General features: G+C 44.4%; 1 protein-coding gene across 1 annotated transcript in view; it reads left to right on the top strand.

The window, feature by feature from the left end:
• Window positions 1-785: 785 nt before the first annotated feature.
• Window positions 786-19369, top strand: part of Twsg1 (twisted gastrulation BMP signaling modulator 1) — a gene marked incomplete at its 5' end in the record, with an annotated part of 33331 nt that continues 14747 nt past the window's right edge. Inside the window, 1 exon segment of the mRNA XM_013515722.1 lies at window positions 786-945. Coding sequence (XP_013371176.1) covers window positions 823-945 — 123 coding nt within the window.

Genomic DNA, 19369 nt, shown 5'->3' with positions numbered 1-19369 from the left:
CTCGGCCCGCGGGGCCGCCGCGTGCGTGCGCTCGGCACCTGACACCGCGCGGAGGCCGCGGGCCGACCTCTGCCCCCTCCTCGGGAGTTACTTTAATTGGCTGTAGGAGGGGGTGTTTAACACCGAGAAATTGTATGTTCCCTTGTAAAAGGTGAATCACCGTGTTGGCTGTTTAACCCCTGCCAGGATTTGTCCGGTCTTTTTTTTTTTTTTTTTTTTAACTGTAATATTTTCTTAATAACTTTGAAGCATATAACAGAATTCAAAGGATAACTTTGCGTTTAGTAAGTTACCCAGTTATTAATGCAATTAATAATTAGACATCCCCTTTTGTTACTGGCTCATTATTTTTTGTTTGTTTGTTTTTTTCTGGTACCGGGAATCGCACTCAACGCTTGCCAGGCAGGCGCTGTGCCGCTGAGCTAAATCCCCAGCCCCTAGTGGCTCATTCTTTAAGAAGTGACTATGTGCGCCTCTCTTTGAGCCGCTGTATTCTATTAACAGACAAAATGAAATAGCCATAAATAATCATGGAATAATCACAATTCCAATAATTAAATAATTGAGCTTGGGGCATAGTTTGGTGGTAGAGCGCTTGGCCCAGGACACACCTGCAGAAAGCGTTTTAAAATTATAATACAGTATTGGTGGTTTTCATGTGGGTTCAAAGCTGAATAATAACGGACCTAAAATTAAAGTTGAATAATCATTCAGTCTTTTCGTGTATGTGTCGTTTCCCCCTGCCACTTGCGTTTGATTTAAAGTTGGTTCCTATGTGTGTCCAGCTTGCTGGGAGTTTCCGATCGTCTCGGTGGGAGAATCATGAAGTCGCACTGTGTCGCCGTGCTGATGCTGGCCGGGCTGATGTTCTTCTTGTGGCTTCCCGGGTCTCTGAGCTGCAACAAAGCACTGTGCGCTAGCGACGTGAGCAAGTGCCTCATCCAGGTGGGACTGCGCGCGGTCGTGAACGCGTATCGCGGGGTGTGGAGCGCACAGGTGCGGAGGATGTGTGTAAAGTGTGGGGTACAGCCTGAGTGTTAGCTGCCGAACCTCAGACCCTGAGGTGCTGAATCGCCGTGCACTCTGGATTTTTACCTCCGTGGTCAGATTCGGGAAGTTCTATGCTGATGGCAGTGTCCAGCTTTGTATCCCGTGTGCTACTCAGAGGTGAGAAGTACTCTGTTCAGATGAACTGACGGATTTCCTTGTGTGATCTAGTTTACAGAGCAGAGTCTTAATGACTGTATATTTAGAAAAATTAGCCAGCCAATTAACAGGCAGTTGCACCTTAAGAATAAGGTCTCCCTATATTGTTGTGTAACAAATTACTCCAAAACTGTAGCGACTTGTGCAATGAACATTATCCTTTGACTTGGGGAGCCGTTCACCTGGGTAGTTCTAGCTCAGAGTCTGGCTCAAATTGCAGGTTCTGGCTCAAGTTTCGGGCAAGTTGTTGGCTGGGGTTACAAAAACTGCTTCCGAGAGAGTTAAAAAGGATGGCCCTCTCAGCCACCACCAGTGCAAGCCTACTGAGTTCCAGGCAGCCTTGCTTTTCATTTCGCAAAGAGAATAGTGAGGTTAGGCAGTTTGGCTAGGTTCATGTAGCAAGTCAGTATCCGTGGAATTTTGACTGTGACTGCAAAGCCCATGGCCTTTGCACTAAACGTACTGGTCATTCCTCTCCATGAAGTTGGGATAGTTAATGGCAAACTTCATGTCTTCCATAGCCAGTTTCTCTTTTTCCATCCTGTTGGCCATCAGCAAGCTCTCCTCTATCAGCATGCCTTCTAGTTACTGGCTGTGGGCTAAAAAGTCTAGGAACCACACATATGAGTTGGTTACCACTTGCTTAAATGGTTAGGGCCAAGATGTGTTTCAGATTTTGGACTTTTTCAGGTTTTGGAATGTTTGCATCTTGAGAAGGGATCCAATCTAAATGGAGAACTCATGTATGTCTCATATCCACTTCATACACAATACCTTCAGCGTGGTTGTATGCAGTGCTTGCATTTTCAGAGACTTCATCAGATGACGTCAGGTGTGGAATTTCCACAGTGACATCATGTTGGTACTCAAAACGGTTCGGATTTTAGAGCATTTTGTTTTGAAATTTTGGATTAGAGGCACTCAGCCTGTATTAGCATTCTGTCTGAAGCATGAGTCAGCTAACTCTTGACTGTAATCCTCACTTGCAGGTAATTGCATCTACTGGAGTGATAATTATTTTTGTAGACCAAAAGCATTTTGTGCTTGTTTCTGACATTTTCGGCCTTTTTATTAAGAATTCAAATTCTGGTTGTTCCCATCTGTTACGACTTGTATCTAGATATACCTGCAAAGCCTCATGCACTCATAGGTGGAGCTTTTCAGAGGTGGCTGGATCTAGGGTGTGAGATAAATATAGTAGTCCGCTGATTCGTTCAACATAGTTCTGGATGTGGGTAATGGAAAGGCCCACCCTGGGTATGAGTGGCACCAAGCAACAAGCTTGTAGCCTGGTTGGGATAAAAGGCTCTCTGCTATTGCTGCCTTCTGCCTTGGAACCAGCCAACTATGGACTGTTTGTCCTCTGCCATGCCTCTGCCATGCTGCCCTGCCTTGGAACCAGCCAACTGTGGACTAAAACTTCTACAAACTGAGCTAAGATAAACTTTTCCTCCTTTAACTTGTAGATGTAAGTATTTCATCCCAGCAATGAGAAATTAAGACGCCATCTCATACTCTGAGAATCTTTACTTTGCATTTCAAATCATTTAACTAGGAAGGGTTGTTGATAGGTTGCTTTTACACTTTCATGGATATTTTCAGGTATGAACAGAGGAGAGTATAATGAATTCTGTAGATAGATCAGTCACTAACTCAAAGATGCCCTTACTTCATCTATACTCTTCCACACCATCTACCCTAGCTATATTTTAATTTCAAGACAATCTTTTATTCTGTTTCACCCATAATTCTAATACGTATCTCTAACAGATAAGCACTTCTTAATGCAAAGCTGTTAGATCAATATAGCAATTTAAAAATTAACAGTAATTCTTTGGTCATCTTATTCTACACATGGAAATTCCAGTCTAGCTTGTCTACTTAGGTGTGTGCTGCCTGTGCGGTCTGTCATCTGCTTCTGAGGTATAGCTGTGCAGTGGCCAGATGGGGAAATCTATGCTACTTCCTGGGTTGTTCCATTACAGCTTCATTATTCATTATTAAAATTAAAACCTCATAGCCTTTGCTGTATTTATCTATAGATGGAAACTCACTTCACTCAGAGGTCCCCAACATTTTGGCACCAGTGCTTCGTTTTGTAGAAGACAATTTCTTCATGGACAGTGAGGGCAGGTAGTTTGGGATGATTCAAGCGCATTGTATTTATTGTGTACTTTATTTCTATTATTATATTGTAATATATAATGAAGTGATTATACAACTCACCATAATGTAGAATCCATGGGAGCTCTGGACTTTTTTTCTTGCAATTAAACAGTGACTCCATGATCTTGTTTTGGTTGCTGTCACTGCTTTAGAAAACCCTCCTTCACGAAGATAGGATATTGGGAATGGAAGCAGGCTTTCTAGTGCTTTTGGTGTGATCTTGGGATATTCTGGCTTGACTTTAATCCAGAATATATGGAGATCTGAAGTGGCCTCCAGCATACCACCATCATTTCACTGAACATCATTTCAGTGAACGTCAATTCACTGATGTTCTCACATGGAGAAAGTTGATTTACCTGGTGTATTCACAGGTGGGTCATGGTTCTATTCTTTCCCAGTGTGGGGTTGTTTTGTGGTTGGGAGATAAAGATCGAACTCTGCTGGGAGAAGACAGGTGAGCATGCACCAGCCAGGAGAAGGGAGGTCTGTCCGGTTCAGTCTCTTTCAAAATTTCTGCTTCCATTGTTCATTTGTTGCCCCCGTAATTCTAGTTTGGCTTTTTTTTTTTTTTTGGTTTTTCTCCGGTACTGGGAACCGAACTCACGACCTTGCGCTTGCCAGGCAGGCGCTTTTGCCGCTGAGCTAAATCCCCAGCCCCTCTAGTTTGGCTTTAAATTCATCCACATTATCTGATGACTTCATCACAGTATCATTCTCCCCCAAAGTGACAGATACAACTTACCGAGCAGGTTGATTATGTCATATGAATAAGCAAATTTTGTGTTCCATTCTGTTTTACTTAGATGTGCTGTTGGTGGTGACTTTTTCTAAAAGAAGTTGGATTTTAACTTAAAGCCTGCTACTGGACAGTGAGTGTCCCTTGCCACTCATTGATAATATTTTGATGAGTCTGCAAGCAGTCATTTATGATGATCTCTGTGTGCCTCTCTGCTGTGTTAATCTGTTTGCAGCCTCTCCCAGGGCTAGCATCCCCATCTCAGCTCTACTTCTGGTCATCAGGAGCACACAGTATAGCCCCTTCACGCGCGAAGTTTGCAGTAACGTTCATGGTCTTACGAGGATCTGAGCTGCTGCTGATCTGGTGGGAGGCAGAACTCAGGTTGTAATTTGAGGGGTAGAGAGAGGCTCCCATTGCTTCCCCTGTGGCTCACCTGCTCTGCATTCCAGACTGATGCCAGATACCAGATTGGTGACCCTTGACTTGAAACCCAGCATATTTTTGCTTATTGTTGTTGGTTGTTTTTTTGTTTATTTTTTTCCCCTTGTAGTACTACGAATTGAACCCATAGCCTTCACACTGAGATATGTCCTCAGCCCTTTTTATTTTGAGACACAGTCTTGCTTAACTCAATTTGTAATCCTCCTGCTTCACCCTCTTGAAATGCTGGGATTACAGGTATGTGCCAACACACCCAGCTTCATATTATTTTTTGATTCTCCAAGTGTATAACTTCTCTTAGTTACAATAATTAAAAATTATACTTTATTTAAAAAGTTGTACTTTTAAGGAGTATTTATTTTGTACTTTATTTATTTTTTGTCTTTTTGAGACAGGGTTTCATGATGCAATTCCGGCTGGCCTTGAACTCCCTTTGCACTGCAGACTGGCCTTGAACTTGTATCCCTTCTCCTGTCTGAGTCTTCTGAGTGCTGGTCTTATAGGTGTGTGCCACCACACCTAGCCTCATTCTTCTCAATTTCAATTGATGATTTTTTTGCATTTAAAATTTGGTATTAGTCCATGTTTGTAGTACATGATTACACTCATCTGGGAGTGGGTGCATATACATGACACATCTTCTTTCTTTTTTTATGTCCCCTTCCCTTCCCTCGCTCTTCCTCCTACCGCTTGGTCCCCTTTCCATTTACAAAAGAGCTGTTCCCTATTATGGATCTTTTTTTATATTTTGGGTTTGTTATGTAAGAGATGCCATGTAACATTTAAGCTTGTGTGTCTGATTTATTTTGCTTAACATTATGGTTTCAGCATGCATCCATTTTCCTACAGATGACTCAAGTTTGTCCTTCTTTATGGCAGAGTAGTACTCCGTTGTGTGTAAATACATTTTCCTTATCCGTTTACCTGTTGTGGACACATGGGCTGTCTGTAAGATTTAGCTCTTATATGTAAAGCTGCTGTAATGGCTACATGTGACTGGTGGCTGCTGTCCTGAGTACTAAGAACCTAGAGGCTCACTCGTAAGCTGACAGCCAAGCTGAGAATGTTCTTCCCGGCTCCCTTCCTCTTCCCTCCCTTGGACACCGTGTGGGTCTCCCCCTTCGTTCCCTCCCCAGGTCCCTTCTTTCTCTACGACCTCCCCAACAGGCAGTTTCAGGGTGGCCAAGTTTCTCCCATGCTGGGCCTGGGATGCTGCCGGGCCCCTGACGCCTGAGAAGTTACCTTGCTGGAGAAGTGACACGGCGCTGCGGCCGCAGTCACAGGGCTGCTTGGCTTCGGATGGGCTGCACCTAGGTCAGCCTCGCCTCGGCAGGGAGTACTCAGAGGGACAGAATGTGGTGGCCACCTGAGAGAAGGCAGCCTGCCCATACCCACGGCATGGGACCTGGCCACCCAGGGCATCCTTGCCCTTGCAGAGGGAGAAGCCAGTGGGCCTGAGTCCACGCTTCTCCTCTCTTAAAGTCAGAATAATCAGTGGTGAATGTTCGGTGAACACAGAGGGAAAGTACAGCCCGTGACCCAGTTCTCTTTTCTCCTGGCACCCAGGCAGAGCCGCTTTTCATGTGTGTCCATGGCTTCTGTGCTCACTTGAGTGCTTTTTAGCCATGGAGCAGAATTATGCACCTCTGTTGCTGCTTTGTCGTTGATCAGCTGTGTTGTGAGCTATCTCAAGCTGCCTTTGTGCCTACTGCATGCGACGTGGCTCCCTGCCTCAGCCCCTGGCTGCCAGCTGGCTCACTGTTTTGTGTTTATCTTTTGGTTACCTTTCTGCTTGTGCAACACCTTGAGCCTCTGTTCTGTCTACCAACAAAACATGTCACCTCTTGGTTTCTAATGTAGGCAGAGAGGATTAATAGCTCCACACTCTTCCCTTTTAAAATTCTCCTTCACTTTGCAAAATGATACACGTGTAATTTTACTTTATTTTGAGTTTTTTGAAACAGGATCTCACTATGTCATCTAAGGCTGGCCTTGAACTCGCAATGAACCTCCTGCCTCAGTCTCCTGAGTGCTAGGATTATGCATGTGTGCCACCATGTCTGGCTTCAAAACTAGAATATAATCTTAGTTTTAAAAAGAGCAGTGCATTTCTTTAGGGACTCAGGAAACAAGAAGGCTTACTGGGGCTGTAGATGTCTGGGTGAGCCTGGGAACCTGCCGTGGGTCGCCACCCTGAAAGTCTTGAAAGGGAAGAAATCCACCTCCTTACACGAGTAAACACTGCCTTCAGCGTTTTCTGCTTCTGGCACGACTTGCGTGGACTGCACACACCTGTGGAGAAAGGCTGTCTCCTGGACTTCTCCTTTCAGGCTGTCACAGTCAGGGATACCTGTACTCATAGGGGTGGCCCCGGGTAATTAACAGGAAGAGGCTCTGGAACCCACTGGCTGCAGCTGAATCAGGTCTGCACCTCCTGCATCTGGCCTGGAACAGGCGAGCCTATGTCCCAGTGCCCCAGCACCCACCTCACCTTGCAGTAGGGGGACCCCCAGGCCCACGTGTGCTGATGCCAAGGTTGGTCATGCGGTCTCTGTTTTGTGAGTGTACCTGGATCTGCCATGCCACAGCCACAGGTGTGTCCCAGCACACAGTGAGCCATGTTTGGGTTAAGTGATTACACAGATAGTGGCTGTCTCCTCACATGGGTCGGATGACCTGAACACCTTTGGCTTTCTTGAGTCGCTAACCGTCTTGCTTTATCTCACGTCAGCAGTCATTGCTGTTGACCCTTCTTTCCTCCCAGACGGAGCCTTTGTTGTTGCTGACCCCAGACTCAGCTGTGGCTCCCCCGTCTCGGAGTGACTTTCCATCTCTTGCTCTTTTACGTTTTTTCCTCATTTTGTTCTAGCGTGTCCTCAAGCAGCTCCTTAGGATAGGCTGTGCGGGGAGCAAGCTCTCTGGGTCCTGCGTGTCCTCTCATTTTGATCCTGGCTGCTGGTTTGTGGGAACACAGATTTCTATGTTAAATTCTTCCCCCAGAACCTGGAAGGCATTTTTCTATCATTTGCTAGCATTCCACACTGCTAGTATGAAGGCTGATGCGGTTTTTTCTGACTTTGTCCATTATTTCTTCTTTCTGGAAACATTTAGTATCACCTCTTAGTTCCCTTGTGGCTGATAGGACGTTTGAATGGGATGAAGCAGCTGTTCAGAGCCTGTGCCGATTTTTTTCCAGTATGGGCATTTAACCCAGAACTTCATACAGGCCAAGGGAAGTGGTCTACCCCCAACTATGTCCGCAGCCCTGCTGATTCCTCTACTTTGACCATTTAGGCTTGGCTCTTGTGTGTGTTGTGAGACAGGGACCAAGCTCCCTTCTTTGGTGTACGATTAGTCTGTTGTCTCAGCACCACTTTCCTTCCATGTTGCGTTATACTGAAACCTTGTTCAGTCATCTGACTGTGAATGTCAGGGTTTGTTTCTGAGCTGAGTCCCGTTCCATTGGCCCACATGCCGGTCTTTACACTAGCACTGTATTGCCTTAGTCACTGTAGCTGCTGATACCGTTAGTAATCAGGAAGCACTCATTTTCTAACATTGTTCTTTTCCAGGATTGTTTTGGCTGCTCTGGGTCCCTTGCATTTCTGAGTTTCAGGATCTGCTTGTCAATTTTTATGGTAAACTCAGCTAGAATTTATTTTAATATAATAGACTTTTTTGGGAGGTAATGAGGACTGAATCCAAGAGTGCTCTACCACTGAGCTACATCCCCAACCCTTTTTATTCTGAGAGATAATCTTGCTCAGTTGCCTGGTGTAGTGGATTGACAACTGCTGGTCAACTTGTAACCCCCAGCTGAACTGAGTAAGCATGGTGCTGAGTGTGGGAGGCCCACTTGAGGATTGTTGCCAGCAGCATAAGAGGCAGAACTGGAGAAGTGAGGCTGTTGGGAGCTAAGAAAGGCTGTTGGAACTGTAGAAGCTGTAAGGAGCTGTTGGTTCTGTTGGAGGAACTTGTCATGCTGGCTTTTCTGATGAACTTGGCTTAATTTTTCTGGAAACCTGGAAAAACTAAAAGAGTTTACTGTCAGATGATGGCACACACTTATAATTCCTTCTACAAGAAAGGTAGGCATATTTGAGGTCAATTGGCTGTTTTCATCTTCCGAGGAGCTTGGGACCTTGTTGGCACTGAGAATGGCTTCTGTTCACTTTAGGGGAGCTCTGGTCCTCACTTTGAGCTTTGCTTTCTGGCTCCAGAGGGAAAGATGGTACACTGCCAGTTTCCTGGAGAAACTTGCTGCATTGGCCTTCCTAACGGGAACTCAGTCATCCTGATCATTGGAGGAGCTCAGAACCTCACTGTTGCTGAGGATGGCTGTGGTACCTTTCAGGGGAGCTCTGGTTCTTACTTTGAGCATCGCTTCCTGGCTCCAGTGTGGATCCTTCAGCCTGCTAGCACAGATCCTTTATCCTGCTGCCACAGACTTTCTAGATTCCACCACCGACCTTTGGGCCTTCCCGAGCAGATCCATGAAACAGGTCTGCATGGGATGTTGTCATGGGCTCTTGGCCTCGATTAGACTGGTGGGAGGCACTGTTATGGGCTCTAGGTCTTCAGCTGGACTCATGTAGGACATTTCTGTGGGATCCAGGCCCTCGGCTAGACTTCTTGGTCTTAGTGTGTGGAAAGATTTCCTGCACTCTCTTGTATATCATTCTTTGGGTGACTATTATAAATAAACTTATAAAATATGTCTCCTGTATTGTATTGTTTCCCCCTGCGATAACCCCCTAACCAACACAGCTGGTTGACCTCAAATATGCCTACCTTTCTTGTAGAAGGAATTATAAGTGTGTGCCATCATCTGACAGTAAACTCTTTTAGTTTTTCCAGGTTTCCAGAAAAATTAAGCAGAGAATACAGACTTCCCTTATGCTCCTACATCCTGACGTTTCCCATATTATTAACATCTTGCACTAGTGTAGTATACATGTTAATACTGGTTAACCAGTATTGATACCTTATAAGCTAAAACCCATAGTTTACTTCAGAGTTCATCTTTGTACCTTTCTGTGGGTTTTGACAAAAGATGAGTGTCATATATCCACCATTACACTATCATCCACAGTAGTTTTACTGCCCTAAAAACTCATCTGTTCTCCAGCATATTCATCCCTCCCTACGTTTCCCCAAGCCCCTGGCAACCACTAATCCTTTTTTATTGTCTGTTATGGTCTGGATCTAAAATACTACCCCACAGTCTCGTGTATTCAGAGGTGAGGCTTTGGGAAGGTGACTGGGTCATGGGAGGCGGGTGTGCTCATCAGTGGATTTATTAATTTTTGAGTTCTGGGCTGACTGTGCTTTTAGGAGGTGGAGGCTGGCTAGAGGTGGTCACTGAGGGTGTGAGCTGGAAGGATGTACTGTGTTCTTGTCGCTGGCTCCTCCCTTCTCTGCTTCCTGACTGCATGGAGTAAGCGGTTTTTCTCCATATGTCCTACCATGTGTTTCTGCCTTGTGAGCAATAAACCATGGACTGAACCCAACAGAAACTGTGAAGTAAACAAACCTTTCCTCCTTTCAGTTGTGGGTGTTGAGTATTTGATCCTACATACGCAATGGGTAAGTGACTTATACATCATATAGGTAGTTTTGCCTTTTTCAGAACTTCGGGGAGTTAGAATCATACAGAGTAGCCTCTTTCACTTAGCAATGTGCATTTGTTTCCTCCATGCCTTTGCATGGTGTGATGGCTTGTTTCCTTCATTGCTGGTCCACGTTCTGTTGTATATGCATAGTCACTGAGTAATAGTCCATTGTGTGGCAATGCCACAGCTTCTTTATCTGCTCACCTACTGAAGGACATCTCGACCACTTCCAAGATTAGATAGTTATGAGTAATGTTGCTGTAAACATCTGTGTGCAGATGTTTTGTGGCCATAAAGTTTTAACTGATTGGACAAATATTAAGGAGTTCAATCTTACCTATCCTGTCACACCCTCTTAGCTTCATTCTGGAAATTTCTTTGGCCTTACCTTTGAACACGTTTTACTGATTTTTTTTTTTCATTTTAGCATTTTTTTTTTTTTTCATTTTAATTGTTCATTGTAATGCTACTTACTTGTTTTGTCTGAGATGGTTTACTTAGACTCTTGGAGGACACTTGCTGGGAGTTTTAGTCCTGGAGCACTGCCCGTGTGTCTCCTGTTTCTGTTGAGATCCTTTTTCTTGTCATTTCTCTCTCTCCTGCGGCAGCTTCCCTCCCACAGCAGTGCTCTTGAGTCCCTCTGTGCTTAGCAGCCTGGAGGAATCACTCGGGATAGGGAGGGCTGGGGCCGTGAAGGGGGTTCTCTGGTGAGTGGTCTTAGGTTGTTGTTTGTATTGACCGATTTTCTTGCTGTGAGCACTGGTGGGTAGCAGGCCTGTACAATCCTGGTTCTTCTCTGAGAGGCCTTAGTGTTTGGGTAACCTGACTGGTCTGTTGGAAACGTAAATCTTAGCATCCGATTTTTGGACTCTTCTCTTATGCTGAAGAACAGATCGGCTCTTTGTACTTCCCATGCCAGCAGTTTTACCTTCCTGCAGGGGCCTCCTAATGGCTTCAGGGTATTCCCAGGGTTGTTTTCCTAATTTGGGAAAGGCCCATGATGTCTAAGAAGTTCTGAGAGTGGCTGATGACCCAGAAGAGGCTGGACAGTGCTGCAGCCTTGCTGTCCTCTGGGACGCATGGAGTCACCAGCAAGGTCCCTCTACACAGCAAGGCACGCGTGTATTGACATTTTAAGCAGAAAGAGCAATAGCTGTTCTTTGAACTTTCTGACAAATATATTAAAATGACTGAGGGGGCTTAAGTTAGTAGTCTAAGAGGACAGGTGGGATGCTATAGAAGTTTATAGGAAGATACTACTTCCTTCTCAGAGAATTTAGTGTTTTTTTCTGGGTGGTGCGGTTTAAACAGTATCTGTAATGTTGAAATGCTGCACCAGGAGGATAAGTCAAGACATTTGTTTATGTTGACCTCTCATGAAATAACTGAGTATAAAAAGTTTGCCCTGAAAGCTCACAGTTTTATAAATATTTCTTACCAGAACGGTTACAAGGCACTAGTCATTCCCGCTCCTCCTACAGGGTGCTACACATAAGGGTGGTCTCTCTATAAATATTTACTTTGTGCCTCTGACTGGAAAGATACCTAACTTTAAACATCAAGAAAGCAAAATTGTTGTCATGGTCCTTCCTTACTTGTATAATGAGTGGTTTAGCTATTTTGGGGAGGAATTGGTATAGAGCATTTTGCTTTTAACAAGATCTTTAGTGTTTGTATTTTTTTTTTTTTTTTCTTAAAGACCTTTAAAAGCGTGGGTCAGTATTACCCTCTAGCCTGGTGTGTTAGCTTTCCGTCACTATGAAAAAATATCTGAGGTGGTCAGCTTAAGGAGGAAAGGGTTATTTTGTCCCTCAGTTTCAGAGGCTTGGTTCATGATCCCTTGGCCCCATTGCTGTGGGCCTATGGCCACACAGTGCATCATGGTGCAGGAGGCTGCTCACCTTATGGTGGCCAGGAAGCAAAAAGAGACAGGAAAGGGCGGAGCCAGTGTCCTCTCAAGGCCACACCCCCAGCAACCCAACTTCCTCCCTCCAAGCCCCTCCTCTTAAAGGTTCCACCACTTCCTAATGGCACCACAGGTTGGGGATCAACCTTCAACACATACCTTTTGGGAGACATTCAGACTCCCAACTATAATCCTTGGAATTCTCCAGGTCCTTTTTAACCCTTTTTTCCCCTAAGAATGGAAAAAACCTCATACTGCTTTGTAAGTACTTTTGGTTGGTGTTTATGATCATTTTTAGGAAGATCTAAACATTACATTTCATGAAACAGCCAAGCACAGGTTCCCAGGTTATAGGTTCATTACCCTATCACTTTTCTGCTTATTTGACACTTAGGTAGCATTTTTAGGTGCTCAGTTGACAGCCAGTATTTTATGCTAAAAATTTAATCTTGTTTTCTGAAACAAGTTAGAATTTCAAAACACTATTTCACATTAACAATTCTAGTGTTCGCAGTGTGTTTTGTCTTATGTTAAAAATACAAATAGTCCGGGTAAGTTTATTGTTTTCTTAATTACAGTAAACTACAAAATCAACTTTCTCTTCCTTTATTCCTTTAATGCAAATTAAGCTCAACCTTAGTCTCTTGTGAGAGTCTCTTGTGTGGTCTTGATTTGTAGCCACACTGGTGGTACTTTGGCTTTCACCAGGAAATACATTTTCTCTTGAACGTTATGCTCCTGCTGCACGCTGCCCTGTGTTTCTCTGACTCCACCCTGTGCCTGGCTCCTGAGTGGATGTGCACAGCCTGCTGGGACTCTGGGAGGAATAAGGAAGGCTGATGCCTGTCCCAGCTGCTGACTTGTGCAGATGGATGCTGTGCCCATTGTTGTGTCACCTGTTGGGCTGTTACAGTGAGACCAGACTATCACCCGGACTCTGAAGTGTCTAGAGTCATGCAGCAGCGGGGGTTAAATCAAACCCCGGCTGCAGCTGACTTGACTGAGTCCTGTCTGTGTCTGCCCTGCTCACCCTGGCTGGGTCACTAAGTAAAGGTGAATGGGTGGGTTACATCATTAGAATTTTGTGGCCAGGTTAATACAGGAAAAAGACGCCACTGGGATGTTTTTCTGGCTCCTGTACATGTGTGAACTTGTGCACTGGTTTACTTAGCCAGAAGGATTTGTTCTGTTGTCAGCGCAGATTCACTGAAGTTCACGTTCTTTTCAGGACAAAAGTTTACCTATCAGTTAGAAATAGAAACAGTTAAGGTTTGTGTGAGGGCCTCATCACAGAGTACTGATAGGTCGGAGCACATTCGCTGTACCCAAAGCTAATTATAGTTATGTTGATTTTGAATAAGGGCTAATTATTTGAGGGTGTTTTACTTGTTTTTATTAAATGCCCGTCTGACCTAAGTAAAGGTTGTAAAGTCATGTCAGCGCAGTTGCAATCTAGTATTATGTAGATTACTGATGCTTACACAATGCATTTACTTAGTTAAATTTGCTCTTACATTGTTTATTTTAGATCAAGATATTACAAATACTTAGTTTGCTGAATTTCATTTTTTTCAGTACCAGAGGTTAATGCTGGGACGTCACTGAGCTGTATCTCCAGCTCATTTTTTATTTTTTGAGTCAGGGTCTTGCTAAGTTGCCCAAGATGGACTTGGATTTAGGATTCTCCTGCCTCAGTGTCACAGAGTTTTGAGATTGCAGATGTGCATCCCTACACCAGGCTTTTATTTTTTAATTTTTTTTTTTGTTTTAAAGAGTAAAAGAAGGATAACATAATAATGGGGGGGCTTACCGAATTACAGACAAAGTGGTAGGAAATTATCAATGGTTATTGTTTTACATATTGTTATCTACAAGATAGTTTCTCAGGAAAACAAATAGACAAATAATGGTGAGTTACAGACAAAAGAGGTAGGAGATTATCAATAGTTGTACTATACTTTGGTATCTTCAAAGTGGCTTCTAAAGAAAATAAATAGAGCTATACATGAGTGACCTATTGAGTAATCATTAACTATTCTCAATGGTTGTTATAGGAAACACATAATAATAGACATGAATCCATTCATGAAATAGGATAGGAACAATACAAACATTACAGAGTTATGGATAGATTAGTAGGAAAATATCAATGGCTGCTATAATACATGGTGATATCTTCAAAGTGGTTTCTCAGGAAGACAGAGATACGCAACAAGGATCTAACAAGTAGTTACAGCCTAAGGGTTGTCAAAAATCAAGTGAGCCGTCTGGGGCCAAAGCCATTTTTTTGTAGCATTTTCTCTCCAGCCTCCCATCGCATTGGGACCCCACAACCAGTTAGTGTCCTCTCCCCAACTGACAGCACAGGCAGCAGGAATCCTGCTGCAGACTTCTCCGGAGCTCCACCACAGCCTGTACTGTCAGGGGAAGAATGGCTTCCAGGGAGTCTCCGCAGGTATTGTGCAAGGTCCTCCTGATTTACAGCTTCCGAGCGGCTCTCATGACCCCAGTCCACAGGACCTCGGACCCCTCGGGCTTAGTCTGCATTCTCTGTTCTCTGAGTCCTTGTTCAGCAGCTGCTCCTCCGCTGACTCAGGACCTTTCTGGTTCTCAATGGCAGGAGTAAGAGTGACCCGTTGCATGGCATGTATTCCCAGGGGTTTCTCCCATGTTTGAATGATTCACACACGTCCATGGGTGGGCATCTGCAGCCGGTGCATGGTGGGGCAATTTACACCAGGCTTTTAAGTTTGTGGGTTTTGGTATCTTTTTTTTATAATTATACAAACAGTAGTTAACCTGGATCTTAAAAAGTCATACTATACAAATAAACTGTCATTATAAGAATATTTTCCACTAAAAAATTTAGAAAATATGTAGAAGCTGAAAGAAGGATAAATCATTTATTACTGTATCATCCAACATAGATTGTCCTGAATATTTTGATATTATTTCTTCTAGGTCTTTGTTCTATATGTAGGCAATTCTTCTTAACAATATAAACTTTTGGTGGGGCATGGTGACACATGCCTGTAGTCCCAGCAGCACTTGGGAGGCTAAGGCAGGGAGGCTGAGGCAGGAGGATCATTGCAAGTTTGAGATCAGCCTGGGCTATAAAGTGAGCTCAAGGCCAACCTGAACTGCATAGCCAGACCCTGTCTCAAAAAGACCCCCCCAAAAATATATATGTATATGTATGTGTATATATATGTGTGTGTGTATGTATATATATATATATGAACACTTTTGTATTTTGTATTTTTCATTAGCATTGTTTTGTTTCTTTGTAAAATGTATTTGTTAGTTTATAAAAACTCTGTGTTGCTTAAAGGTCAAATAGAGGAATACGTTTTCAGAGTTAGGCGTACTCCTGCGCTGTTTTAATACCAGCTTACATTTAGATAAGCTTTTAGTTTTCATTGTGTGTGTGTTTTTCTTTTAAGAATAGAGAATCCACAGTGAACTGTCCTGGATTTTTAGGGTGAAATAACATGTTCTCTGACCTTGCAAGCACTTTTTGGCCAGGTTTATTGAGGTATAACCCACATATTGGATTAATAACCCTTAGGTATTGTGGGTTGATAGGCGTGCAATCTCCTAAACAAGTGGACAGTGAAGGCTTACATAAATGAGACAATGGAAATGATTTTAGGGCTCAAGGAGGGTTCAACTCTCTCACAGAATTTTTGTTTTGTTTTGTTTTTGTTTTTTTGAGCTAGGGTCTGGCTATGCAGTTCAGGCTGGCCTTGAGCACACTTTGTAGCCCAGGCTGGTCTCAGACTCACAGAGACCCTCCTGCCTGAGTTTCTTGGGTGTTGGGATTACAGGTGTGCACCACCATGCCCGGCCTTATGGAATTCGAGATTCTCTGGGTTAAGACAAAGATTCTCTGGGCAGCCCATATTTATTTGGTTTTCAAACAAAGAAGGGAGGTACTCAAGAAAACACAGGAATCTGGGCAGGATTTGGGAATCCCTCTAAGGACTTTCACAGGTAATACTTTATGTTAATGTAGGAAAACTTTTGTTATCTCCAGGAAGGCCTTCACTGCAGGAGTGAGATGCCTGCCGCTACAGTCTCCTTTAGTTAATTGGGGTTGAAGCCAAAAGTCCTCCTCTGTGGCCTTATCTTGTTTTTTGAGGCCTCAGGGCTTCACCCACCATTATAGGCCTCAGTAGGAACCAGTGACTCACAAGTAAACACGGGAAGCCAATTGGCTAATATTAAATCCTGCTCAGAGCTGCTGCTTAGTGGTCTCCATCATTCCCATCACCATGGAAAGCTCCCTCCTGCCCTGGCTGGTGGACTCCTGCTATGTCTGGCCCTGGGGCGTTGCCTTTCCAGAAGGTCCTGTGATGGGTGGGACCTTGAGCAAAAACCTTCAGCTCCTCCTCCTGGCTGCTTCTGTGCGCCTGCAGTGGGCCCCCTCCCCCCTCCCCGCTCCCCCGTGACGAGTCGTGTTCCACAGCGGGCATGGCCATGGTCCACTCTTTCACTCTCCAGTTGATGGAAGTGGAGTTATTTCCAGTTTTTGGTGACTGTAATTGGCACCTACTTTCCCGATCAGGTTGATACAGGGGAAAAAACTCCCAACCTGAAAGATATCTGGGATAAGTTCATGTTTTCTAAAATCGAAGAATGAATTTTAGGAACAACAGAGGTTAAGAGCAGAATATATTTATTGAGGGAAGAAAGCTTCTGCCTGAGAAGGATAGAAGGGGGCCTGAGTGGGTTGCCAAGGAATCTGCCTTTTCTAGGGATTTTTATAGAGCAAAACCACGAGGTGAGGCAGGTCCAAGATGGGAAACATGGGAACTCGCTAGGTGGGCATGAGGGGGGATGAAACTATGGTCAGCCAGTAAGATTCCAAGTGTAATTGTTCAGGTAAAATTGATTACATCAAGATCGAATGTGGCAGTGAGTCACATAGCAACCGGTAACAACTAGGCATGAACTGGCAACTAGGGCCTTTCATGTAAGGGGTTGGGCTAGTGACTCTTCCTGGCTTTTTCAAGGTGATCGCTACTTATTTAGAATATCAGTCCCTGAGGTCCGTCCCTACGGAGGTATGTGGGTACATCTGTTTAATCTTTTGTCCACACCTGGAGGTGTCTGTCTCCCCCACAACTGCAAGGTGTCTCATCTTCCGCACGGCTCCTACAAGGACCTGGCCCTGTCTGACTGCCTGTAGTATTTCTAATATTTCTATCTAACTCAGCTGCCTAAACAAGGTCTTTGTGTGGGCCTGTGTGCTCAGCTCTCCGGAGCAGTTTCCTACATGTGGCATTGCTGGGTCACCAAAGCATTTCCGTATTCCTTGTCCCATTTGGATGCCAGAATCGGTAAGGGAAAATCCAGAAATGCTGCTGCTTTTTATCATTGAGCCATAACACTGTTTTACCAGCTGCAGCTTCTGGGCTAGGACTTCAGCCCAGGCCCTCCAAGTGCGGACGGTGCGCAGACGGTGCTGGTGCTGCAGCACTGCTGCCCGGTGTTAGCCCCTGGTAACTTGTTGTAGCCACTGCCACTGCCACCAACCCTCCTCCCATCTTGGCAGCTGTTAGGAATGGGGGTGTTCATCGATGACTGAGCACCAGGTGTAAACGAGAGTCGTCCTCGGTTTCGCTCCATTCTGACCTGCAAACTTAGGGTTTTTTTGGTGGTATTAGAGTTTGAACCTGGGCTTCATGGTTTTTTATTTTGAGATAAGAGTCTTGCAGTGTCACTGAATTGCTCATGTTGGGCTCAAACCTACAGTCCTCCCGCCTCAGCCTCCCAGAGCACCGAGATTACAGGCATTTGTGCCACCAATCCTGGTTTGGATGTTTGTGCAATAAATCTTAACTCATAAAGTCTAGTAGTAGTTAGGTAACTGTCCTGCCAGTTTATTTCACATAGAGGAGGAAGATCTCACCAGAATGTTAGCTGTTTGTAGACCAAGATCTTTCTCTATAGCAGGTTAGATAATTAAATAAAATTTCTGTCTTTTGGCATTCAGAAATTGAGATCTTCTGTCATGTTGTAGGTTTCCCCAAATACAAATGTAGTGAAATATGTTTTTAAAATGATTAGCCTCTTGGCCAGAACTTTCCAGTCTGCGAGGTTTTTACTTCTTGTCAGCTTTAGACAGCTTGCAGGGTTCTGGCTACAGCAGGGCTGTTGGCAGAGAACAGTGCAGAAGAGTAACTTCACTTTCTTTTTTTTGGTTTTTTCCCAGTTTGATTTTCCCAGAATCGAACTCAGGACCTTGAGCTTGCCAGGCAGGCGCTGTGCCTCTGAGCTAAATCCCCAGCCCTGTAACTTCGCTTTCTATTTAAGTCTCCACTTTTTTCCATCATGAAGGTATTGAACCACATGACTACCAAACCTTAAGAACCTCTGGTGTCACATTGTCACCAGACAGAGCCTGAGAGGTTCCTGGCGCTGAGACCAGGGACCTGACCCACCCTATCTGTAGGATTAGTTGGCAGATTTGCTGATTCCGTCATGGAGAACGAATTCTCCAGACGCGTCAGCAGGTGGTATGAAGGGGCTTTTACTAGGCGGAAGTGTAAAGTACGCACTCGGAGAAACAGTGTGGGCCTCCAGAGAGGGCTGTGCTATTTTCCAGAACGGGAACAGCGTCGTGTATGCTACTCTTGAGGGGAGAAACCGCAGGAAAAAGTACTGGCCCACAGCGCAGGTATGGACCTGTTACTTTGGATTTTTTCTGAAGGTGTTTACTTTAGCATTCTTTGAATTCTTTCAACCAGTTCCTTTATCTTAGGATGAGGTTCCTATCTTTGCTTTCTCAGTTAAGTCACTTTATGGACTTTGAGCATTCCTGAGGAATCTGGGGTGTAATCAGTCTAGAAGGGAAGGAGCCTGCGTGTAACCCATGGGATGCTAATGTGGTTACCTTAGGTTACTTTAGGGCCCCAAAGTTGCAGTCTTCTTAAAAGTACAATTTTGAGTTACCATTTTCCTTGTCTCCTTTCTACCTAGTTTACTTCTTCCATCCTACCTCACCTCACCTCCCACAAGACTTCAATCCCTTATTCTTAAGGGGTGCAGGAGAGGCAGGGTCGACCTTCTAACTGCTTCAGGGTGGGGAGGGACATTGATCTCCAACAGGGATCAGAAGTCTTACCCTGACTGATCTAAAGGAGACAAACGAGGATGGATTTTGTTGTGTGATGATCTATCATCTTGATAGTCTGGAAAAGAGGGCAAAGACAGCAAGTCATTGGTGCTTGAGCTTCATTTATACCCACACTAACATGCTCACGACAAGGCTATAACTTGCATGCCTCACTG

This window comes from Chinchilla lanigera, unplaced genomic scaffold (genome assembly GCF_000276665.1).
Source record: "Chinchilla lanigera isolate Chin_1 unplaced genomic scaffold, ChiLan1.0 scaffold00001, whole genome shotgun sequence".
NCBI lineage: Eukaryota > Metazoa > Chordata > Mammalia > Rodentia > Chinchillidae > Chinchilla > Chinchilla lanigera.
This window is presented reverse-complemented; position numbering and strand designations above follow the sequence as displayed.